The sequence below is a fragment of the Saccoglossus kowalevskii genome, chromosome 9, assembly GCF_978046115.1.
Source record: "Saccoglossus kowalevskii chromosome 9, keSacKowa6.1, whole genome shotgun sequence".
Classification (NCBI taxonomy): domain Eukaryota; kingdom Metazoa; phylum Hemichordata; class Enteropneusta; family Harrimaniidae; genus Saccoglossus; species Saccoglossus kowalevskii.
In genome coordinates, this window is record NC_140649.1 from 38,708,165 (window position 1) to 38,734,666 (window position 26,502).

Genomic DNA, 26,502 nt, shown 5'->3' on the forward strand with positions numbered 1-26,502 from the left:
CCCTTCAGTGAGTCGGAGTCTGTATGAATAGCTGCATCTACGTTGAGTTGACATGGTGTATTTGTAACGCCTCACTGTGATCGGATATAAAACATCTGAGACATTGGCATCACCTTCGTGCTCGGCAGTGATTGAGTTCGATTGGTCCAATTACACCGGGCTTTGGTCTGATTACAAGCAACAGACAATGTACTTCCCGACAATAACGCCTCAGTGTAAACAGTTGTCATAGCGATGGTCACGTGTCTCTACCTTTCACTCACTCACTCAGTCAACCAACAACCTCCAGAAAGTAAGAAACGCATGTCTTTGTCTAGGGAGGCATTGTCAAGCTCAAATAATCGTGTGTGTAGCTCGCATGCCCGCCGCCGTTGTGTGTTAACGTTCCGTTTGGCTATCTCGCTGTACACCCTATAATTTTCGTCGTAAAACTGTCGGACCAGCCACGGATTATTCGACGCTTGTAACTATAACAGCTAGGGAAACAAGACATATTTTATTTAATGTACGTGGAAATTGTCTGATGCCAGGGATCAGTGTGTTCCAGGAAGTTTTGCAAATGTGTAAATGTGTTGGATATTTTGACAGCAACAACATATTGTATCAAAGCCAATATACCATCATCATATAGGACGCTTTGTCTCAATCACTTCAGTTGTAGCAATATGTGGGTGACGATAGACATATCCAGTCTGAAATACCCCCGTATTTGTGCCGTATATCTAATCCTCGTCTCGGTGAGTAAAGTTTTAACACTCTCATTGTCGTAAACGCAACTCAGGCTATGTTATTGCGCTATAAGCAATTCAAACCACGGTATTGTGTTTGAATGACACTGATTCCCTGTCATATTACTACGGAGTTCTTGATTTCCAGGTGTTTGTCGAAGTACAAGGGTGGCATGATCTCGGCAACACGCTTTACCATTGCTGGCCGTTGATAAACCCCGACGATGCTAACATGGTTGATTGTCCAGGTGAGGTCCAGGTTAATTGTAAAAAAATAACATTAAATATATTGTGACTAATAATATTGTATTGAACAATGCAGCTGTTGTTAGACATTAAACTACACCAACACGTCCTCAAAACTCATACTAAATGGTTTTTAAACTTTGTTTTCGCTAAGTGAAAGTCGCCGTAGAGTATTTGACAAAGAATAGCACATTTACACTGTACTGAAATCACAACACTTCGACCCCCTGTTTAGTGGCTATTCAAAACAAACCGTCCCCATATGCACGTACCAACAAAGAATCGCCCCGGTTCCTTCTAGAAGAGTAGCTGAGAATGCCCGCATTGTATCCGTAGTGTCAGACGTGATTTATTTGCTGCGTATTCGGGTAGCAATGTCGGGTTTTATTATCGCGTTGCGATTCTGGATTGAAGAGGGAGGGGGACTGAAAGCTGGTTGTAAAAGGGCGGTTATTCCCGATCATTAACATATTTTTATTGTGTTACTCACAAACCCTGTGCAGCTGTTGGAGTTTCTATTTAAAACTGAGAACATGTTGATAAGTGAACTCTGACCAGCGTATCACCTTTTGCTGGTGTAGTCCGTTCTATAGTCGGTGTTAGTGTCGAAACCGACAAGACGTGCATTTCGAGTACATACTATAACGCTTGGTCATATTTTACGTGTACACCGCCAGGGTCCCCAATCGTACGCACCGCCATTGCTCATACCATGTGAACACACCTATACCATTACGACCAGGTTCCAGTAGAGTGTTCCCGTGAAATATATGTTTTATTGCGCAAAAGAGCGTAAACAAGCAATGAATCGTGTATATGTATATGTATAGATGTAATGAGAGACTAAATAGTCTTTATACGATGGAACACACGTAGATTGACGTACGTGATTTATTGAAGGCTTCATGCATGACTGATTTCCCAATTTTAAGATATCAAGTCCGAAAGACCAGCCTTCTTCAACTTTACCCCTCACTCACAGTCTATAGGCGTAGCGTAGCAATTAAGCAAACCGTTTAACTTCCACACACGTCAATGCAAATGTGAAAATATAGACGCCATGGGGTCTATGGTAATATACTATTAGTACGTTCAGTGATAAGTGCGTGAAATGGACGATAAATCTGTATTTTCTTTTGAGTAACCAAAGCTCGTTTATTTAATGTTTTCCCCTTCCAGGATTCTCAATGGAATGGATTGATGTGCCAAACACTGTAGTCAGCGAAGATAGTTTTAACGTTTCTTACCGCATAAACGCCAATGACATTTTTTTTGATTGGTCGGTGTTAAATAACTCGGACTATGCCGTCCAATATGGCAGTGTATTTCCTTTTAGGTAAGTATACGTGTCGTGTTTATTATTTCAACATATAATTCCATGTTTGAACCGAGTTTTTAAAGTAGTCAGGTCACGCGCTTGTCCCACGAACATTCACCACTGAAATGTGAAGCTATAGTTTCGTGAGGTCAAAAAAAGAGCAAATGTATAAACAAAAATATATTGACTGGAAACAATTAAGCCTGTTTGGTAGTCTAGGAAATAATTGTTGTTTATAATTGCCTCTATTGAAACAAAAAGTAATTTAATGATATAACAGTAGACAATACTTTCACTTATAAGTTGGTGGAGATGTACTCACGGGAAACGTCCTGCAAGGTCAGGGTCAAGGACGAGGTTCAGGTTTATTGGCCATGTATTGTTTAAAGAAGTTCCAAAACTCAACAATGGTATCAAGTTCTGGAGTTATCGCTGTTACTTGTACTTCTAAAAAACAGCCACAACTTGTTTTCCTATTTACTGAACAGCTGATACCAGTAGACGGTGTACAAAACATTTTACTACTATTTTATTACTAGTATATAGCTTTAGATAAGTTGATCTCAGGGAAAATGAGTTTCATAAGATTCACATAATACAGGTCTCTAAACCAAACTAAAGGAAATAACATGTACTTATAATGTAAGTGTGTTGGTGACACATAGCCTGGGTAATTAGCAGGTTGCAAGCAACTACTCAGATCTACACGTACGGGCTCGTACACATGTCACAATCTCGCACATCAAAGCCACAACTAACAAATATCTCTACGATATGCAACTAAATACTCAGGTATGCGTCGTACGTCATTATATGTTCATCTTACAAATTAACATTAGTGTAATACTAGTATATTTATATGTCAAGCTATGAGAACAGCCTTAGGGCTGAGCCATTGATTCTGTTGGTGGTGGGAAGGGACACACCCATGCGACTGTTGGTGGTGGGAAGGGACAAACCCATGCAACTGTTTGTGGTGGGAAGGGACAAACCCATGCAACTGATGGTGGTGGGAAGGGACAAACCCATGCAACTGATGGTGGCGGGGAGGGACAATCCATGTAATCTGAGGGTTGCGGGGATGAAAAGTACATGAAATCTGTGGGTTGCGAGAAAGGACAACCCATGTAATCTGTGGGTTGCGGGGAAGGACAAACCCATGGAATGTGTGGGTGGTGGGGAGGGATAAACCCATGCAATCTGTGGGTTGCGGGGAAATACAAACCCATGCACTGTGTGGGTGGCGGGGAGAGAAACAAACATGCAATGTGTGGGTCGGTGGCGGGGAGGGGCAACCCCATGTAGTTTGTGGGTTGCGGGGAGGGATAGACCCATGCAATCTGTGGGTGGCGGGGAGGGACAAACCCATGCAATCTGTGGGTGACGGGGAGAGACAAACCCATGCAATATGTGGATGGTGGGAGAGACAACCCCATGCAACCTGTTATTGACGGGGAGACAAACCCATGCAATCTGTGGGTGACGGGGAGAGACAAACCCATGCAATCTGTTGGTGACGGGGAGAGACAAACCCATGCAATCTGTTGGTGACGGGGAGAGACAAACCCATGCAATCTGTTGGTGACGGGGAGAGACAAACCCATGCAATCTGTTGGTGACGGGAAGGGACAAACCCATGCAATCTGTTGGTGACGGGGAGAGACAAACCCATGCAATCTGTTGGTGACGGGAAGGGACAAACCCATACAATCTGTTGGTGACGGGGAGAGACAACCCCATGCAACCTGTTATTGACGGGGAGACAAACCCATGCAATCTGTGGGTGACGGGGAGAGACAAACCCATGCAACCTGTTATTGACGGGGAGACAAACCCATGCAATCTGTGGGTGACGGGGAGAGACAAACCCATGCAATCTGTTGGTGACGGGGAGAGACAAACCCATGCAATCTGTTGGTGACGGGGAGAGACAAACCCATGCAATCTGTTGGTGACGGGGAGAGACAAACCCATGCAATCTGTGGGTGGCGAGAAGGGAAAGCCCCATTCAAACTGTGGGTTTTCTAACCGAAACGATTAGAGGGAAACAGTCAGAACATATGATATTGAACAAAAATAGTGATCCAGAACCCCCCCCCCCCGCCAATCACTGATGATGCCCTAATGTGAGCTGTTTACGTGCACCTTGCCACGCACGAAACCAACACAATGAAAGTAAGATTTAATTGTTAAATGTATCCCCTTGTACACCCTGGAAACTATCCGAAAACTGAGCTTGTCCAATAACATGCGCGGTTGTACCAGTTCATTTTCTGTTGATTTTTCTTTGGATATGACGTCATACCTGACCGTATTTACTTGACCCAAAAAATAAAAATGTATAATTTTGAAGGAAATCGAAAAATAACAAAAACTTGACGATGTTGAAGCAGGGTATTCTATTAAAATGACATCAAAGTATTATTTGTTATTTGCATGCATCCCTCGAAAGGATGGAAAAAGTGACATTATATTATAATACACAAAGAAACAAACAATATGTACAGATATGGATCACCAATTACTTCTAATTCATTTCCATAGTTAATATAAAAACATTCTTGACATACGGCGGGGTTTTGAGGTAGGTTGTAGCAATTGTAGGTGAAGATTGTAAATCGTGAAAGAAGGTATTAATCTTTCGACAAAATTTAACTTTGAATTCATTTTGTACTTGACGTTGTTTTAACTGAGTATTGTGTGAGAATGAATGTCACGGTGCATGTACGAAGTAATAGCCCTGGTCCAAAAGGTGGTTGCCAATGTGAGAAGAGAACTTATGACGTATATGTTCTATGATGTCATAATTGTTCAATCACGTAATTGGTTAACACCGATCAAATGCACATCAGTTTCACCCCATGAATATTCGATAATAAATAAATAAATAAATTAATAATTAATAATAATAACTAATAATAATAATAATACATGTTATTGATATGTACTAGTATATCTTTAAAAAATATATTAGTTGCGAAGCATAGACGAATGAGTTACCTAAACTCACGTCACGGTGACTTACATGGAACATCGACGCGATGGTTGTTGTGCTCGGCTCCGTCTCACATATACATACACCGCCAACCAGAACATGTTTTACGAGGACGTTGATTCGAGAATGTGTCATCGTATTGCACGTGTTTAGGAATGTTGATGCAAAGAGGGCGAAGTTTGTAATCCTGGTAGACATACAGTGTACAGTTCATACGTGTATTCATAAAATGCACGTACACAGTAAATGTTTTGACTCATACCCCACATACCACATAATGCATGTCTTCAACCTGTTATAACAACTACGATCACAAATATTCTACTCTGTTCTGTTTACAGCTCCGGGGCGGAAGCCAAACATTTCTGTGCAACTACGGATTGTCCTGCACCCAACATAGCCGGTGTGGATAATTGCTGTTTACATCACATCAATATCCACTCCTGTCCACAGGAAAGCGTAAGTGTATACATATTACTCAAATAGATGTTCGCCACTCGTTCTTCATATTCTTGTGTAAACGGAAACTAGATATATGTAGATATAAAAACAATGTAAGGTTTGCCTTGAACATCTATCATATTATGACTAGCAAGCTTATAGGAGACACTGTTGTATTATCATGTTCAACTTCGAGTTCGTGGAACAGTTGTTGTCGTCGATGATAGACTGTTCACGTCTTTTAGTGTCACGTGATATTTTTCAGTGTACGTTATTCAATTCACAATTTTGTTTAACTTAGTTCGCAGTTGATCATTAATAAATAACTACATTTGTATTTATGACGTCATGACTTGTCTGGAACCGTTAATTTTTGATTAACTGTGAAATATATACATGTTGTCACGTGTGAACCGTGGAGAAGGTAAATTTCTCTCGTTTAAAATAGAAATGACCTTGCCCATGTATATATTGTGCACATTTTTATATCACACTTGAATCTAAATTACTGTTTTACATTGTAATGAATAGTGGCTGCTTTTATTGTATGCCTTGCACCTTAGCATTGTTTCTTTGATGGCTAACCGGTACTGTCTGTTGTTAAAAGTTACTGATGCAGGGAACGTAAAATATTTAATATAATCTCGCGTCATTATCGGTGAATAGTTGCATTTCTTGTTTATTTCACTAACCGGTCGAGTCAAACAACTATTTAAATAGAAACACATGCTTGTGAGGGCAATATCATTATCTGTTGCCTGTCCAAGGGATGTTGGTCATGACATTGCCCAAATGACCACGTGTTAGTTATTTTTTATCACATCTGACACTCGTATATTTGTCATCTTTGTAAGGACAGGGAGGGGGTCTGTTTTTATTACGGGGTGTAGATAATGTACCCGGGGTAGTCATTGGTTATGAACATCTACAGACTTGTATTACCCGTCATTATGTTTTTACATACTAGTACTTATCACGGCGTATGGCATGGATTTATTGGTTTTCTATAAAAAGGTAGATCACAGCCATTGTATCGATTATAGCTGTATTGATCCAGAGTACCTGCGTATATGAGCTGGATGGTTTGATGCATCGTTATCGATCTAGTTCCGGGTTATGGGCATGGAAACAGAACTATTTATCACGACATCAAACTGCATGCGATGGTATACCGTATCGTTCTAAGCCCCATCCAGTGACGGAGAGGCTTGAAATGTCCTTTTATCACTACAACAAACGTTTGGTGGTGGGTTGTATCGCTTTTAGCTCCGTGCAGTAACGGAAAGGGTCGATATGTGCTGACATCGATATACTAAGTGCGTACTATGATCGCTACTTGAATACGTATAGTGGATTGGGCACATTGGTGTGTCGATATTACGTGTTGTCAGAACAAAATAACTGGAAATTCCACCCTCAACTAGAACATCTATATTCCCAATACGAAAAAAATTGTCCTTTCGTCACCGTTCAACACCGACCCTCACTCTGGCGACCCACTCCTCACCGTCGTTACGTATTTTGCTGGAGGAATCACCAAACATCGATAAACACTGTCATTGAAATGCACATCCTTTGGCCCATTCTCTTGCAGTGATTTATGCACCTGAATACAGATAGCGAATGAAGTGTTTAGTTTAGTTGCCCTTGGTTACCATAGCAATGTGCGTAGAAACTGACAATTATGTTCTGGAATCTAAGAACATTTATCAGTACATCATTAAAATAACAGTTAAATACAAGTAGACATGTTCACATTTTCCTTTCAAAACATAGATCACGTGATGAAGGGACTGTGATTTAGGCTTTTGTTATGCTATCCCAACTTTGAGAAAAATCATCGTCTGCTAGCTTCACCTTTGTTGTCAAAACTGCGTGGACAGTTGATAGTTTTTAGTGTTTTCTTTTTAAACAGTGTTAACAAGTTCAATTAGTTTTTATGAGATCGAAGGTACCAACTAAATAACAGCGTTGCAGAACAGTTGTAATAAATTTAAAAATGTATTACCAATAATAATATTTGTTGTTGATAAATCACTTGCGATGCTGCGTAGAACTGACTGGTGGTTACTGTAAAATTTGTATTACGAACCACGGCTTCAATTAAAATGGTACAATACAACAGAAGAGATGCGGTTTCTATTGGATCATCTAATTTGGTGAATTTTTAGTGAAAAAAATGAATGCAACTTCTATTAGAGATGCGGCTTCTAATAGGAATTTCACCTGTTGAACCCTTGTAGTAGTTCACAGAACACGTGGTGCAGTTTATTTGCATTTTCTCAAATTAGTACAAAACCTGTGAGAATAATACTATAAAACCATTTATATTCATTGGCATTTAATTTCACTATTTTGATGGTTTGAGCAATTTCAATGAGTTTTAAGTTCACGAACCTTGTAGGGAAACAATGCTCAGGTTCAGGATCCCGTGTGATTGATTTACAGTCAGTATGATGATATTAATCCACGGCCTTCTACTACATTGTTAAGTGGGGCTCAGATAACATAATAGTATCAATATAACATTTAATTGACATAACACGGACACGGAAAGGCACAGCAGTATGGTCTCAAAAACTAAAAATAAGACAAACAAAATACAACAATAAGATTGATAACATTATAAAAAATAAGAAGTAAAGGTGAAATATTTCAGAAGAATATAGCATTTGGACATAACAAGGAAGATTATTTAAATTAATTAATTATTGTGTTTTGTTTGTACTTTCCTAACATGATATTAAGAAATGAACTCATGATTGTGAAGAATTTGTTCTTTTTAGTCAAACCGATGGAAATTTGAGTTACTTTTGTCGAAAAGTATCTCTTTTGCATGACATTACGAAATGAGTCTCAATAACTTCAATAACAGTAAACCGTATAACTCGTAAAATCTGTTTTCAATCAGAGTTTTAGGTTTTGTATGCCTTTCCATTTCAATTTTGAGACAGTGATTGCCGAGTCTCAATTAACTCAACTGTTCTGTCAATTCGATGTTCTCGATATCAATCAGGTATTTTTCCAGTCTAGATATTGTTTTGGCATCTCTGTTTTCTCTGATGTCAATTCGATGTTCTCGATATCAATCAGGTATTTTTCCAGTCTAGATATTGTTTTGGCATCTCTGTTTTCTCTGATGCTATTCTTATTGTCACCATAGATATAATTTTTCAGTGTTAATATTTTTTGATTGGGTGATATTAGCAAGTTTGGTGTCCACCTCCTCGTAATATTTACTGTTAATTGGTTAAATCTGCAGATTCTTTCAGAAGGGTATTGTTTGTATTGATTATGCGATTGTAATATTTGATCATGTGTCTCTTGAAGAGTTTATCTAATGGGTATTTGTCGAGTCTTTCGTAAATGCCAATTTTTGGATAAACCGGCAGTAGCTTAGATGTACATCTTCTGTGGAAGATTTGTAATTACTTTGATCTTCCCCAGGTAAACTGCCATAATCTAATTTTGGTCGAATCAGCTTATCGAATAGTGATGAAAAGTGGTTATTTTTACATTTTGTTTATATCCTATACTTTCTTTAATTGAGAACATGGCCTTTTGGCGTTTTCATTTTAAGTTAATTGTTTCCTTTGGGATTCAGTACAATCCCGAGATAATTAAAAAAAATGGTGTTATCTGAAAGTGACGACTCCGTGAATTAACGCGGAAGGGCAGTACGCCAATTTTGGGGCCGTATGGAGACGACGTCTTTATGCCGCGTACACATATTGCCAATCCTGTCGGGTCTATTGTATTGGTGTTAGAAAGATATTTGTATAAGGTGCCTCGCGTATGGTGCCTGGATATGGTGCCCCGGGTACGATGCCCCGGATATAGTTCCCTGCGTATGGTGTCCCGCATATGGTGCCCCGGATATAGTTCCCTGCGTCTGGTGCCCGGATATAGTGCCCCGCGTATGGTGCCTGGATACGATGCCCGGATATGGTGCCCCGTGTATAGTCGGTTTGTATAGTGCTGCACTTGGGCACAGTATGAAAGTATGCAGAAAATCTAGTGTATAATTTGTCTAAAATTGAGGAAGATGTGATTTTATCAGCCGATATCCTACACTGGAATCTCGTAACCTTGTCCAGTCATTACTCGGTATTTATTTGTGGAAGGAATAGTACAATCAGCCAATATTCTACACTTTATAAAATAAATATATTAATATCCTGGCTTAGTAATCTATACCACACATCTGTATCCATTCCTAGCTGTTCACCGCCTTGATACAATCATATCAATCGAAATACACGCTGATGAATACATGTCTGAAAATCAAATCAGTTACACAGCCCCATGCGCACACAGCTGTATATTCGTTGATTTTGTTGCAACCTACAAAAATGTAATGCTATTCATAGTTATAAATATTCCATTTAATCATGACATGTTGTGTACAATAGTTCCCAGCATGCAATTCGATGTATAACTGTAATTACCAAACATTTATCATAATTAACCTAATTTCTCGTGAAGGAGTTCGTCTGTATACATCAGAAACGCGATATTCACACTTCAATCATCTCAGGTGTGAATGTCTGTTTGTCGGCAATCAACGAATACTTGATGACAATGAGACTGTCTAAAGTTATTAAATTGAAATGTTCGGGTTATCTGGGTGAAATGCTTTCGTCATAGTTCATCGTTTCCTCTTTGTAACCTGTTACAACCCCTACACAATAGATGTAAGAGCATGAACATTTCTAGGCGTGTACCATGGCAACGTATTCAATCTTCAGTTTTTAAGAGTATTTGTTGTTGAGTTCCTATAAAATAAAACCGCTATTCAGTCGAATCTGTCACTGCACTAGATAGCTGCGACGAAGACATGACTGCAATAAATAATAGGGGAATATACAGCTATTATTATACTAGATAACTGTGACGAAGACATCCCTGTTGTCACGGTAACCATGCTGCAGTATATAGCGGCGAATACATTACGGGATAAGCAGAACAGCGTCTCACAAATGATTAGTTTGATTAACCACAGTCCTTCAACAGGGTGTTGAGGGACTGTGGATTAACCTATGCCAAGTCCATGAACCTTGGGGCTTGTGCCTATACGTAGACCGAAACAATCTGTATTAGGAATGTTTTGACATCTAAGTAAATTAGCAATAGGTTTCTCGTGGAATACTGATGGGCCATAGAATTAACATTCATAGGAAATTAAATGGATGTGTTTTAACACCGAGTAGTCTATGCACGCCTGAATAGTATTCCATTATCTCCAAATCGCCGTACAACCAGTGACACTGATTACTTGTCTAATACATCAATTTGTTTTACGGAATGCGTACACATTACATCAAATTGCATCTCACAATAACTGCCTTTCCCTGTATTCCGTATCATTAGTCGTCGTCAACGTATCGTGCTAAAAAATAATGCTGTCATTGCTAAACATTCTACATATTTCATCATAAAAAATTAATATTCAAATTTTCAAAAAAAATACCGAAAACATTCAGATATGTGCGTCATTGATATGTGATCTGAAGGGGTGATTAGAGGCCTTGCCAAAGGCATCATTTTCGCTTCACTTCTCCCACTTTTAATAGACTACTATGATGTCGGTGATTATTTCTCTATTTGTGATTCCTCCAAGTTTATTTGTCCATTCGACCTTCAAGTACTCTCAAGGGTCCCGTGCCTAACGAATTGGTCGACGTAGACAATATGTTAACTCGGCACGAAGTATGCCCGCGCCGGTCCAAGGGAGCGTTACTATACTCATTTGGAGGACAAGCACACTAGTGAAAGTATTGAACCAAAAGTGTTGAAGGCAGGTGGAATTTTCCGGCGTTTGTTTGTTTTGGATTCATGTTGTGTGCATATTTGTTTTATTTTGTTATGTCTGATTTCACAATCTACTCCCCTGTAGAAATAATGACATGTTCCTTATCTGATCCAAGCTACCTGGTACATGTAGTCTTATTTCACCATCTACTTCCCTGTAGAAATAATAACTTGACACATGAAGTCTGACGGAGAGAATCTCTCCTTGGGAGAACCTAATTTTGTCAATGTGTAGTAATTCCTGACATGTAATCATTTGACCCTTGACCTAGAGTGGCTTTCAATCAGGGGTTATTATGTTGTCACTATCAATTGACAACAACTTTTAAAAATTAAATATACTATAATTATTGCGATATGATCACGTGGTGTCATGCATATAAACCGTCATTTCGCCATTACGCTACACATTTCGTGAAAGAAAGATGTGGAAGAGTCAATTTCAAAATTGCACTGTACAAATGTGCGGGCCATGTAGTGACTATGTGTCAGTAGAAAGGAATCTGCTATTAAGAATTACAGACCAAGAAATCACGTGGAATGGATGACATCTATTTCAAAAATGCTTCACCGATATTGTTGGATTTATTATGTTGTCCATCGTTCCTATTTTTCTCTGAATTCTGCCTGATTCTGGGATATATATGACTTTTATTCTAAGTATTAAAAACAACTGTCCTAACTAGTCTTAGTCAGTATTATCAGTAGTTTACTAGTACTCGAAAATATATTACTGAATCGTAAGTTAATAAACTTAATTTCACATTCGTTTTAAATTCTAGTATCAGGCCCGTAGCCAGCACTTTGAATAGGGGGTTCAAAAACAACACTAATATATTTGACGTAAAACGTGTGAATTTTATAATATTCAAAAAGTGTCTTTGAGCTCTGTTACAGATATTTTTATATTCTCGGTTTTAAATTCAATCGGTTTACTTTGTGTTACAATGTTAAGTTACTTCACATAACATCTTTGTACTATTTTTGGGCCATTCCCCACCCACAGACAAACACACCCACACCCTAGATACACTACGGCACAATGTTGTACACAAAAAAGACAAGACTGTACGTATCTTAGCATTATTCTCTAATCATTTTAAGATAGAATGCTACTCACGAGTTTTTTCGCTTTTTGCATATGTTATCGCACACAAGAATGATACGATTTATGTCGAAATCTGTCTACAGTTATTCATTTTAGTATTAGTCAATTTAGTATTATGTAATTTTATTTCTGTACAGGACCTCAGCCCATCGAACAAAATGTAATGCGTAGAAAAGTGCATAGCACGTTTTAAAAACAATAAAACATCCATGTAAACATATGGTACTATTAAAGTTAAGCTGGATTCATATTCATCTCGTCGCTTGAAACTGATACAGAGCTAGTTGATAAATGGCTTGACAGTTTGTGTTGCGACGAAGTAAGCCCAGACTGTCAGTATTTGCATAATTGCATATGGTTATTGACAAAAGATCAGCCCTTAGATCATTATAAAATGGACATATAAAAACAAAGTTAATTTAATTTTCTACCATGCTAAATTCAAACGTATCACTGCAAAAACTAAAAATTTATTATTCTAACTGTATTGTTGTGTGTCTGCCTAATTCAACATTATGTTTATGGCCAAAACAGCGAAAACTCGTCAGTATATATTTTATATAAATCTCCCAGGTTATAATACTACTTTGATTTTTCCGAAAGTACAAAGCCTGGAGGATTGTGAAATTGAGGCATGCCATTCTTGCTGACAACATTTGTTTATTCTTTGAAGTAAATATCTCTAAGAAATCTGCAGTATCTCCAACTTGGTTTTCAAACCAGACAATGCCGAAACCATATTTGAACAGGAGATTTTTATGTGGGTTTCCCAAGTAAGTCTGCCCGTCTTGTCTAATCGTTTAAGCATGATATAACATGTTTTGGGGTTCCAGCTACTTTTTACTTCAAATAATTCTAACCAATATGAGATACAACGCTTGAAATAACCACAGCATAATGGCAGCCTTCCACATTCGTCCAACATCGCTACATTGTTTGTACAACTATTAACGCCAAGTAGATATCTGCAAAATGTTGTCTGTACCCTCTCGATTTCCGAATTTTTGTACCCCCATATCGCTACCATAAGAAATAACAGGCACAATGATTGCATCAGACAAATTAAATGCACTACCCAATGGCATACCACCAAGTTTCTACCAGTATGTAAATCTTTTGGTTCACTGTAAATTTGTTTTTATATGGCGGCAAAATAATATGCATATAGTGGCAGTTTAGCAGCGGTCTCAAGAGTCTTCAATGACTACATCTCATTTTTATGAACCCACTAAATATATAGTAAATTTTCTAAGACATAAAAAAATATATATTTGAAAAATATAATTCGTCGCATAGTTTCAGTGCTGAAGCAACTCTATGGGGAAAATTGTTGGCTGCAAGAAGCTCTTCGACCTGTACAACTCGTGATGATAAATCATCGGCATTATTTTATGATATGTTCAGCCCGTAACTGTACACTATTGTCAAATAACAGAGGCTACACGTACTAATACAATAAGTTAACATTTGGCTGATACACTTAGAACAAAACAATATATATGCCATCATTAACTTGAAAAAAACAAAACTAATGAACCAAACTAGGAAAGTACAGTGTCGTGTTGTGTCAATCCCGTTCGATCCCCACAGTTTACTAACTGAGCGAACGCTAGCACATGACTACCATAACATTATTGTTTCAGTGTTTTACACCATAGCGGAATCACCGAATAAAAGCTTGCCTATTTATAACAACTTTTTTTTATTTGCTGCCGCTGTTGAGCTGAGACGGCGTAACTTCACGATTGACATTTAAAGCTCGTTTCCACCAAAATGCTCAATACTATGCTGTTAGTTAGTCAAGTGATTTAAACGATAATAATTATTTTTATTAATACTGTTCGTTTTATTATGTTCTAATCTTCGATTCACTTCCAAAATTTAGGGGGTTCAACCGAACCCCTCGAACCCCCCCCCCCCAAAAAAAAAAAAACTACGGGCCTGCAGTATATATACGAATACTTGTTTGTTACATGCCGGGAATGCTTGATAAACGTGTAGGCTGCCTTGGCTACATTATCGGATCATTGACCTGTGTTACATGGGGAGTTGATTTTGGTGTATCTAATGGTATAAGACAGTGTGACGTCTTGTTCCTGTATCATTATTATTGTTAACGTAGATGACCTAAGTGACAGGCCCAAAGCATGACATTCTTATTAAACATATTGCGTATTTTGACGGCTTAGTTGTTTTTGCGTATCAGTTAAAGGCGTAACCAGACTGTTATCAACACATGAAACATTCAGTAATAGCAATATCATTAAGTTCAGCTCTGTTAAAAGTGTTATCAAGATATTAAATCACTCAATTTGAGATACTCTGTGTTGTCAAGTTTAATTTTGAAAAAAAAGTGAGGAAGTTCGTCAAAGTCAAAATCAAATACCCTGCGTATTACTAGTATATGTTCAACCTCAGGTTAAACGATCTGACTATGCCGACATTGACAGACAGTTTTGGTGCAGGGTATATTTCACAACAATAATAATAATAACTTTATTGCCTCCGTGTAAAAAGATTTACATAAGATAAATGCAGCAAAAAAGAGTTAAAATTATAACAAGATATATGTAAAAATATTATAAAAAGTACGTAACTAGTATTTATATACTATAATTAGCAACTTCTTTAATTATGCTGGGATCTTTGATTGAGCATATATATGTGAATTGTGTATTTTAGTATCAACATTTTTTCGGTCAAGTTTTCCCTATATCATATTATATAGTGTACTAGTATTATATTTTGGGCAATTCAATAGAAAATGTTCTTCATTTTCAATTAAATTTGTATCACAGTTATTGCATATTCTTTTGTTTATATGTTTTTTTCTTGGAATTGAATATCTGCCTTCCTCTATTGCTAATTTATGGTTACTAATTCTAAATTTTTTCAACATTTTTCTCTTATGAGTGTCAAGTTCATTCAAATATGGCTCAAAGATGTATTCTGTTTCAAATTTAACATATGTTCTTAGTTTGCTTTGAAAATCATTTCTTTCCAGGAATTGGAATATTTATTTTCAAGGGAAGTATTTAAAATTTGATTAATTTGATTTTTTTTGTTTCATAGTGTATGTTTTTTCTTTTATGAAGTTTAATGATTTGTCTTCCAATATTGTATGTATATGTATTGCATTTATCTATTTGTATTGTATAGTATTGTGTTGTGTTTGTTCTAGGTATGCCTGTTTTGTTAGATTATCATCTGAGAGTTCCTTATATGCAACACGTAATTAATAGCTTGCACTGAGCAGTAGTAGATAATGACCAACCTCTGCTCTTGATGCATATGTGTACATTGCTTTATAATCTAGCTTTATTCCCTGCATATTGCAATCCAATGTATGCTATTCATTTGTGAGGGAACTGTAGCAGATCTTTCATTAATAGATTCCATCATTCGCGATACTTCATGGTCAAAGAAACTGAACACGACTGAGTTAGTAGATAAAATACATCGCATGTGTTGCCATCATGAAAGTAATTGAAACTCTGTAAAAAAAACACCATGCAGCGAAATCAATGCCAACGAATCGTACTCAGTCTGCGACCCATTTCGCAACCGGCAATGCGTTTTTAGCGATCGCTAATTTTCGGAATATGTCGGAAAAGGTCGACAATGCCATATGGTATTCTGATTGGTTAATCGCATTCTTGACCTATTGGGTCAAAGGATAACATGGCGGTCAACTCATATATGCTGGAAGTTGAAGTTTACAAATTACATATACTTCACAGTAAATTTAGGAAAATAACATAGTTTGTATCGCATTGTGACCGAATAATAAGTAATGCTGTTTGAAACTCGGAAAAGTATGTACGTTTACTTTTTAAATTACATTCACTCGAGGCTGAAAATCCAAGCTAAATAGATCAGGACTATGTATGAATATTTTTTCCCCGGCTGATTTTGATTTTTATCCATCATGTGTCTGTGTAGAAGCCAATTGCAAAAATCTGCAATTACGTAATTACAGTAATACGTGGTTGAACGTTTAGATTAGGCGTAGCTTATGGAATGTCACCGAAGACACGGACGTATCACCTTTTATTCTTTCTTAAAGCGGGGGATTCGTCACCTGCGCATGCGTCAGATGGCCATAGCGTGTCATTGTTTACAAACAAGTGTCTAACCAAAAGCCTTTGCGTTTTTAGAATGTATTGTTATCGTTGCTTGGGACTCAATTCCTGCGTGTTCGCAGCTGACGAGCCTCCCGCTTTAAACATTTGTAACCATTGCCAATCCCTTCGGGGAATGTGTAAGTGTTAATAAAATTATTATTATCAGTCAAACAATGATGATAATGAAGGGAAGTCAGATATTGAGCAGACTCAAATGATTTATTCAATAATTTATGAGTAAAAACAAGTTTCTTTTGCCAATCTTACCAAAAGGTATCAATTCCACAGAGTGCAAGGGATTACATTGTTTGCTTAATTGCTATGTTCATATGACAGCATTGTATCGAAGCCCCATGGCTCGAGACAGCAAAAATGGCCGTGTAGAGCTAAATACAATTTCAGCCATGTTTTTTTCATACTAAGTATTTGAAGGCACTGTTACGTTTGGTTCTGATCGAACTCTGGCAGATCTTGGTCCTTCTTCAACCCAAACGTGTGAACGCATTGGTGAAAATCTCCTGTTAATCGGTGGAAGAAGCAGTAGTTCAGCCCTGATAGATTGCTGCCATGTGAACATAGCAATATTCACTGTATAGTCCAGTGATAAATTATGACATCACATATAATCTTAATCTATTGGTGTTCATTATACATGTACATTAATTTGTATGATGTAGATTCAAATTTCAAACTACTGTGAAATACTTTTGGTGTTTTGTATGGAATTTCAGTAATTTGCGACTCGGATGTTTTCTTATACTGCATACTGTAAGTTGTGTTTTTTTCATTGCTAGAATGTTTTTGCAATTTCAGAATTTTATGGCATTTGTGTAGACAAAATTTCGCAGTGACCTTTCATAGGGGTGCTAGGGAGTCACAGTTCATTTCACTGGGGTCTTAGAGAGTCACTGTCTTACACTGGGGTCCTAGGGAGTCATGGTGACTTTGATTAGAGTTCTAAGGATTCAGTGACTTTCACAGAATCTGTTTTTTTTTATATTTGATTCATTCTTGCTTCCATTGTCAATTTAATATTTAATCATTTGTGCTTCATTTCATCGCATTTAGTGGATTTGAAATCGCAAATAAATAGTATTGTTGACCTGAAAAATACAGGAACACTTATCTAAATCTGGTGGAATTTATAAAATTGAATAAAAAAAAGTAATAAAAAAACATTCATAGTTAATTATATTTTAATAAAAAGTGGCAGAAGCACATTCAACTACACATGACAATGGGACATCTCACTGGATGAAGAAAAATTAGTTCTTATGACTTTGTTGCTTAGCAACCTCTGAAAGGTACGTTTCCTGACTGAGGATTGTTATTTTAAAGCCTAAGGAAATAAATGATGAGTGAATAAACACAGTAGTTATAGTCTTTTGTAGCTATTTAAGAATAAATCAGCTGCTGACCTTATGAGTCAATTTTTCTAACTTTAATGATAGCTACTTGTTTATTTGACCAGTTTGTTTTGCCAAATCATTCTAAAACTAGCCCCACACAACAATCCAGTGGTGTCTGCGTATGTGACGAATTTATTTACAAAAAGTAGTCAGATACAGAAGATTTTAACTGCTATGATCAAGTTAATGATCAATTCTCAACAGGCAATAGTTACATACAAATTTCCAGCAAATTTACATTTTCTTGAGTTCAGATTCTACATTGCCTTGTGATCAGAATTTGCTATTTTCATGCAAATCTACCTTGCCTTGTGATCAGAATTTGCTATTTTCATGCAATTCTACATTGCCTTGTGATCAGAATTTGCTATTTTCATGCAATTCTACCTTGCCTTGTGATCAGAATTTGCTATTTTCATGCAATTCTACACTGCCTTGGGATCCGAATTTGCTATTTTCATGCAATTCTACACTGCCTTATGATCAGAATTTGCTATTTGCATGCAATTCTACACTGCCTTGGGATCAGAATTTGCTATTTTCATGCAATTCTACACTGCCTTGGGATCCGAATTTGCTATTTTCATGCAATTCTACACTGCCTTGGGATCAGAATTTGCTATTTTCATGCAATTCTACACTGCCTTGGGATCCGAATTTGCTATTTTCATGCAATTCTACACTGCCTTGGGATCAGAATTTGCTATTTTCATGCAATTCTACACTGCCTTGGGATCCGAATTTGCTATTTTCATGCAATTCTACACTGCCTTGGGATCCGAATTTGCTATTTTCATGCAATTCTACACTGCCTTGGGATCAGAATTTGCTATTTTCATGCAATTCTACACTGCCTTGGGATCCGAATTTGCTATTTTCATGCAATTCTACACTGCCTTGGGATCCGAATTTGCTATTTTCATGCAATTCTACACTGCCTTGGGATCCGAATTTGCTATTTTCATGCAATTCTACACTGCCTTGGGATCCGAATTTGCTATTTTCATGCAATTCTACACTGCCTTGGGATCCGAATTTGCTATTTTCATGCAATTCTACACTGCCTTGGGATCAGAATTTGCTATTTTCATGCAATTCTACACTGCCTTGGGATCCGAATTTGCTATTTTCATGCAATTCTACACTGCCTTGGGATCAGAATTTGCTATTTTCATGCAATTCTACACTGCCTTGGGATCCGAATTTGCTATTTTCATGCAATTCTACACTGCCTTGGGATCCGAATTTGCTATTTTCATGCAATTCTACACTGCCTTGGGATCAGAATTTGCTATTTTCATGCAATTCTACACTGCCTTGGGATCAGAATTTGCTATTTTCATGCAATTCTACACTGCCTTGGGATCAGAATTTGCTATTTTCATGCAATTCTACACTGCCTTGGGATCAGAATTTGCTATTTTCATGCAATTCTACATTGCCTTGTGATCAGAATTTGCTATTTTCATGCAATTCTACATTGCCTTGTGATCAGAATTTGCTATTTTTATGCAATTCTACATTGCCTTGTGATCCGAATTTGCTATTTTCATGCAATTCTACACTGCCTTGTGATCAGAATTTGCTATTTTCATGCAATTCTACCTTGCCTTGTGATCCGAATTTGCTATTTTCATGCAATTCTACACTGCCTTGGGATCCGAATTTGCTATTTTCATGCAATTCTACACTGCCTTGGGATCCGAATTTGCTATTTTCATGCAATTCTACACTGCCTTGGGATCCGAATTTGCTATTTTCATGCAATTCTACACTGCCTTGGGATCCGAATTTGCTATTTTCATGCAATTCTACACTGCCTTGGGATCCGAATTTGCTATTTTCATGCAATTCTACACTGCCTTGGGATCCGAATTTGCTATTTTCATGCAATTCTACACTGCCTTGGGATCCGAATTTGCTATTTTCATGCAATTCTACACTGCCTTGGGATTCGAATTTGCTATTTTCATGCAATTCTACACTGCCTTGGGATCCGAATTTGCTATTTTCATGCAATTCTACACTGCCTTGGGATCAGAATTTGCTATTTTCATGCAATTCTACACTGCCTTGGGATCAGAATTTGCTATTTTCATGCAATTCTACACTGCCTTGGGATCCGAATTTGCTATTTTCATGCAATTCTACACTGCCTTGGGATCCGAATTTGCTATTTTCATGCAATTCTACACTGCCTTGGGATCCGAATTTGCTATTTTCATGCAATTCTACACTGCCTTGGGATCAGAATTTGCTATTTTCATGCAATTCTACATTGCCTTGTGATCCGAATTTGCTATTTTCATGCAATTCTACACTGCCTTGTGATCAGAATTTGCTATTTTCATGCAATTCTACCTTGCCTTGTGATCCGAATTTGCTATTTTCATGCAATTCTACATTGCCTTGTGATCAGAATTTGCTATTTTCATGCAATTCTACACTGCCTTGTGATCAGAATTTGCTATTTTCATGCAATTCTACACTGCCTTGTGATCAGAATTTGCTATTTTCATGCAATTCTACACTGCCTTGTGATCCGAATTTGCTATTTTCATGCAATTCTACATTGCCTTGTGATCAGAATTTGCTATTTTCATGCAATTCTACACTGCCTTGTGATCAGAATTTGCTATTTTCATGCAATTCTACATTGCCTTGTGATCAGAATTTGCTATTTTCATGCAATTCTACACTGCCTTGTGATCAGAATTTGCTATTTTCATGCAATTCTACATTGCCTTATGATCTGAATTTGCTATTTTCATGCAATTCTACACTGCCTTGGGATCAGAATTTGCTATTTTCATGCAATTCTACACTGCCTTGTGATCAGAATTTGCTATTTTCATGCAATTCTACATTGCCTTGTGATCCGAATTTGCTATTTTCATGCAATTCTACATTGCCTTATGATCAGAATTTGCTATTTTCATGCAATTCTACATTGCCTTGTGATCAGAATTTGCTATTTTCATGCAATTCTACATTGCCTTATGATCAGAATTTGCTATTTTCATGCAATTCTACATTGCCTTGTGATCAGAATTTGCTATTTTCATGCAATTCTACACTGCCTTGGGATCAGAATTTGCTATTTTCATGCAATTCTACATTGCCTTGTGATCCGAATTTGCTATTTTCATGCAATTCTACATTGCCTTATGATCAGAATTTGCTATTTTCATGCAATTCTACTTTGCCTTGTGATCAGAATTTGCTATTTTCATGCAATTCTACATTGCCTTATGATCAGAATTTGCTATTTTCATGCAATTCTACCTTGCCTTGTGATCAGAATTTGCTATTTTCATGCAATTCTACACTGCCTTGGGATCCGAATTTGCTATTTTCATGCAATTCTACACTGCCTTATGATCAGAATTTGCTATTTTCATGCAATTCTACATTGCCTTGGGATCAGAATTTGCTATTTTCATGCAATTCTACACTGCCTTGGGATCCGAATTTGCTATTTTCATGCAATTCTACACTGCCTTGGGATCAGAATTTGCTATTTTCATGCAATTCTACACTGCCTTGGGATCCGAATTTGCTATTTTCATGCAATTCTACACTGCCTTGGGATCAGAATTTGCTATTTTCATGCAATTCTACACTGCCTTGGGATCCGAATTTGCTATTTTCATGCAATTCTACACTGCCTTGGGATCCGAATTTGCTATTTTCATGCAATTCTACATTGCCTTGGGATCAGAATTTGCTATATTCATGCAATTCTACACTGCCTTGGGATCCAAATTTGCTATTTTCATGCAATTCTACACTGCCTTGGGATCCGAATTTGCTATTTTCATGCAATTCTACACTGCCTTGGGATCAGAATTTGCTATTTTCATGCAATTCTACACTGCCTTGGGATCAGAATTTGCTATTTTCATGCAATTCTACACTGCCTTGGGATCCGAATTTGCTATTTTCATGCAATTCTACATTGCCTTGTGATCAGAATTTGCTATTTTCATGCAATTCTACATTGCCTTGTGATCAGAATTTGCTATTTTCATGCAATTCTACATTGCCTTGTGAAGCGAATTTGCTATTTTCATGCAATTCTACACTGCCTTGTGATCAGAATTTGCTATTTTCATGCAATTCTACCTTGCCTTGTGATCCGAATTTGCTATTTTCATGCAATTCTACACTGCCTTGGGATCCGAATTTGCTATTTTCATGCAATTCTACACTGCCTTGGGATCCGAATTTGCTATTTTCATGCAATTCTACACTGCCTTGGGATCCGAATTTGCTATTTTCATGCAATTCTACATTGCCTTGTGATCCGAATTTGCTATTTTCATGCAATTCTACACTGCCTTGTGATCAGAATTTGCTATTTTCATGCAATTCTACCTTGCCTTGTGATCCGAATTTGCTATTTTCATGCAATTCTACATTGCCTTGTGATCAGAATTTGCTATTTTCATGCAATTCTACACTGCCTTGTGATCAGAATTTGCTATTTTCATGCAATTCTACACTGCCTTGTGATCAGAATTTGCTATTTTCATGCAATTCTACACTGCCTTGTGATCCGAATTTGCTATTTTCATGCAATTCTACATTGCCTTGTGATCAGAATTTGCTATTTTCATGCAATTCTACACTGCCTTGTGATCAGAATTTGCTATTTTCATGCAATTCTACATTGCCTTGTGATCAGAATTTGCTATTTTCATGCAATTCTACACTGCCTTGTGATCAGAATTTGCTATTTTCATGCAATTCTACATTGCCTTATGATCTGAATTTGCTATTTTCATGCAATTCTACACTGCCTTGGGATCAGAATTTGCTATTTTCATGCAATTCTACACTGCCTTGTGATCAGAATTTGCTATTTTCATGCAATTCTACATTGCCTTGTGATCCGAATTTGCTATTTTCATGCAATTCTACATTGCCTTATGATCAGAATTTGCTATTTTCATGCAATTCTACATTGCCTTGTGATCAGAATTTGCTATTTTCATGCAATTCTACATTGCCTTATGATCAGAATTTGCTATTTTCATGCAATTCTACATTGCCTTGTGATCAGAATTTGCTATTTTCATGCAATTCTACACTGCCTTGGGATCAGAATTTGCTATTTTCATGCAATTCTACATTGCCTTGTGATCCGAATTTGCTATTTTCATGCAATTCTACATTGCCTTATGATCAGAATTTGCTATTTTCATGCAATTCTACTTTGCCTTGTGATCAGAATTTGCTATTTTCATGCAATTCTACATTGCCTTATGATCAGAATTTGCTATTTTCATGCAATTCTACCTTGCCTTGTGATCAGAATTTGCTATTTTCATGCAATTCTACACTGCCTTGGGATCCGAATTTGCTATTTTCATGCAATTCTACACTGCCTTATGATCAGAATTTGCTATTTTCATGCAATTCTACATTGCCTTGGGATCAGAATTTGCTATTTTCATGCAATTCTACACTGCCTTGGGATCCGAATTTGCTATTTTCATGCAATTCTACACTGCCTTGGGATCAGAATTTGCTATTTTCATGCAATTCTACACTGCCTTGGGATCCGAATTTGCTATTTTCATGCAATTCTACACTGCCTTGGGATCAGAATTTGCTATTTTCATGCAATTCTACACTGCCTTGGGATCCGAATTTGCTATTTTCATGCAATTCTACACTGCCTTGGGATCCGAATTTGCTATTTTCATGCAATTCTACATTGCCTTGGGATCAGAATTTGCTATATTCATGCAATTCTACACTGCCTTGGGATCCAAATTTGCTATTTTCATGCAATTCTACACTGCCTTGGGATCCGAATTTGCTATTTTCATGCAATTCTACACTGCCTTGGGATCAGAATTTGCTATTTTCATGCAATTCTACACTGCCTTGGGATCAGAATTTGCTATTTTCATGCAATTCTACACTGCCTTGGGATCCGAATTTGCTATTTTCATGCAATTCTACATTGCCTTGTGATCAGAATTTGCTATTTTCATGCAATTCTACATTGCCTTGTGATCAGAATTTGCTATTTTCATGCAATTCTACATTGCCTTGTGAAGCGAATTTGCTATTTTCATGCAATTCTACACTGCCTTGTGATCAGAATTTGCTATTTTCATGCAATTCTACCTTGCCTTGTGATCCGAATTTGCTATTTTCATGCAATTCTACACTGCCTTGGGATCCGAATTTGCTATTTTCATGCAATTCTACACTGCCTTGGGATCCGAATTTGCTATTTTCATGCAATTCTACACTGCCTTGGGATCCGAATTTGCTATTTTCATGCAATTCTACACTGCCTTGGGATCCGAATTTGCTATTTTCATGCAATTCTACACTGCCTTGGGATCCGAATTTGCTATTTTCATGCAATTCTACACTGCCTTGGGATCCGAATTTGCTATTTTCATGCAATTCTACACTGCCTTGGGATCCGAATTTGCTATTTTCATGCAATTCTACACTGCCTTGGGATCCGAATTTGCTATTTTCATGCAATTCTACACTGCCTTGGGATCAGAATTTGCTATTTTCATGCAATTCTACACTGCCTTGGGATCCGAATTTGCTATTTTCATGCAATTCTACATTGCCTTGTGATCAGAATTTGCTATTTTCATGCAATTCTACATTGCCTTGTGATCAGAATTTGCTATTTTCATGCAATTCTACATTGCCTTGTGATCCGAATTTGCTATTTTCATGCAATTCTACACTGTCTGCCTTGTGATCAGAATTTGCTATTTTCATGCAATTCTACCTTGCCTTGTGATCCGAATTTGCTATTTTCATGCAATTCTACATTGCCTTGTGATCAGAATTTGCTATTTTCATGCAATTCTACACTGCCTTGTGATCAGAATTTGCTATTTTCATGCAATTCTACACTGCCTTGTGATCAGAATTTGCTATTTTCATGCAATTCTACACTGCCTTGTGATCCGAATTTGCTATTTTCATGCAATTCTACATTGCCTTGTGATCAGAATTTGCTATTTTCATGCAATTCTACACTGCCTTGGGATCAGAATTTGCTATTTTCATGCAATTCTACATTGCCTTGTGATCAGAATTTGCTATTTTCATGCAATTCTACACTGCCTTGTGATCAGAATTTGCTATTTTCATGCAATTCTACATTGCCTTATGATATGAATTTGCTATTTTCATGCAATTCTACACTGCCTTGGGATCAGAATTTGCTATTTTCATGCAATTCTACACTGCCTTGTGATCAGAATTTGCTATTTTCATGCAATTCTACATTGCCTTGTGATCAGAATTTGCTATTTTCATGCAATTCTACATTGCCTTATGATCAGAATTTGCTATTTTCATGCAATTCTACATTGCCTTATGATCAGAATTTGCTATTTTCATGCAATTCTACATTGCCTTGTGATCAGAATTTGCTATTTTCATGCAATTCTACACTGCCTTGTGATCAGAATTTGCTATTTTCATGCAATTCTACATTGCCTTATGATATGAATTTGCTATTTTCATGCAATTCTACACTGCCTTGGGATCAGAATTTGCTATTTTCATGCAATTCTACACTGCCTTGTGATCAGAATTTGCTATTTTCATGCAATTCTACATTGCCTTGTGATCAGAATTTGCTATTTTCATGCAATTCTACATTGCCTTGTGATCAGAATTTGCTATTTTCATGCAATTCTACATTGCCTTATGATCAGAATTTGCTATTTTCATGCAATTCTACATTGCCTTGTGATCAGAATTTGCTATTTTCATGCAATTCTACACTGCCTTGGGATCAGAATTTGCTACTTTCATGCAATTCTACACTGCCTTGTGATCCGAATTTGCTATTTTCATGCAATTCTACATTGCCTTATGATCAGAATTTGCTATTTTCATGCAATTCTACTTTGCCTTGTGATCAGAATTTGCTATTTTCATGCAATTCTACATTGCCTTGGGATCAGAATTTGCTATTTTCATGCAATTCTACTTTGCCTTGTGAACTGAATTTGCTATTTTCATGCAATTCTACATTGCCTTGGGATCAGAATTTGCTATTTTCATGCAATTCTACATTGCCTTATGATCCGAATTTGCTATTTTCATGCAATTCTACATTGCCTTGTGATCAGAATTTGCTATTTTCATGCAATTCTACATTGCCTTATGATCAGAATTTGCTATTTTCATGCAATTCTACACTGCCTTGTGATCAGAATTTGCTATTTTCATGCAATTCTACATTGCCTTATGATCTGAATTTGCTATTTTCATGCAATTCTACATTGCCTTGTGAACCGAATTTGCTATTTTCATGCA

At 37.1% G+C, this 26,502-nt stretch overlaps 1 protein-coding gene across 2 annotated transcripts in view; it reads left to right on the top strand.

Moving 5' to 3' along the window:
• Positions 1 to 264: 264 nt before the first annotated feature.
• The window catches only part of LOC100369936 (atrial natriuretic peptide receptor 1-like), a 91,537-nt gene continuing 65,299 nt past the window's right edge, over positions 265 to 26,502 (top strand). For both annotated transcript variants that reach the window (XM_085503505.1, XM_085503506.1), the window contains exons 1-4: positions 265 to 737; positions 877 to 976; positions 2,154 to 2,310; positions 5,629 to 5,746. In XM_085503505.1, coding sequence (XP_085359631.1) covers positions 666 to 737; positions 877 to 976; positions 2,154 to 2,310; positions 5,629 to 5,746 — 447 coding nt within the window. In that variant the 5' untranslated portion in view covers positions 265 to 665. The remainder of the gene's footprint in view (positions 738 to 876; positions 977 to 2,153; positions 2,311 to 5,628; positions 5,747 to 26,502) is intronic.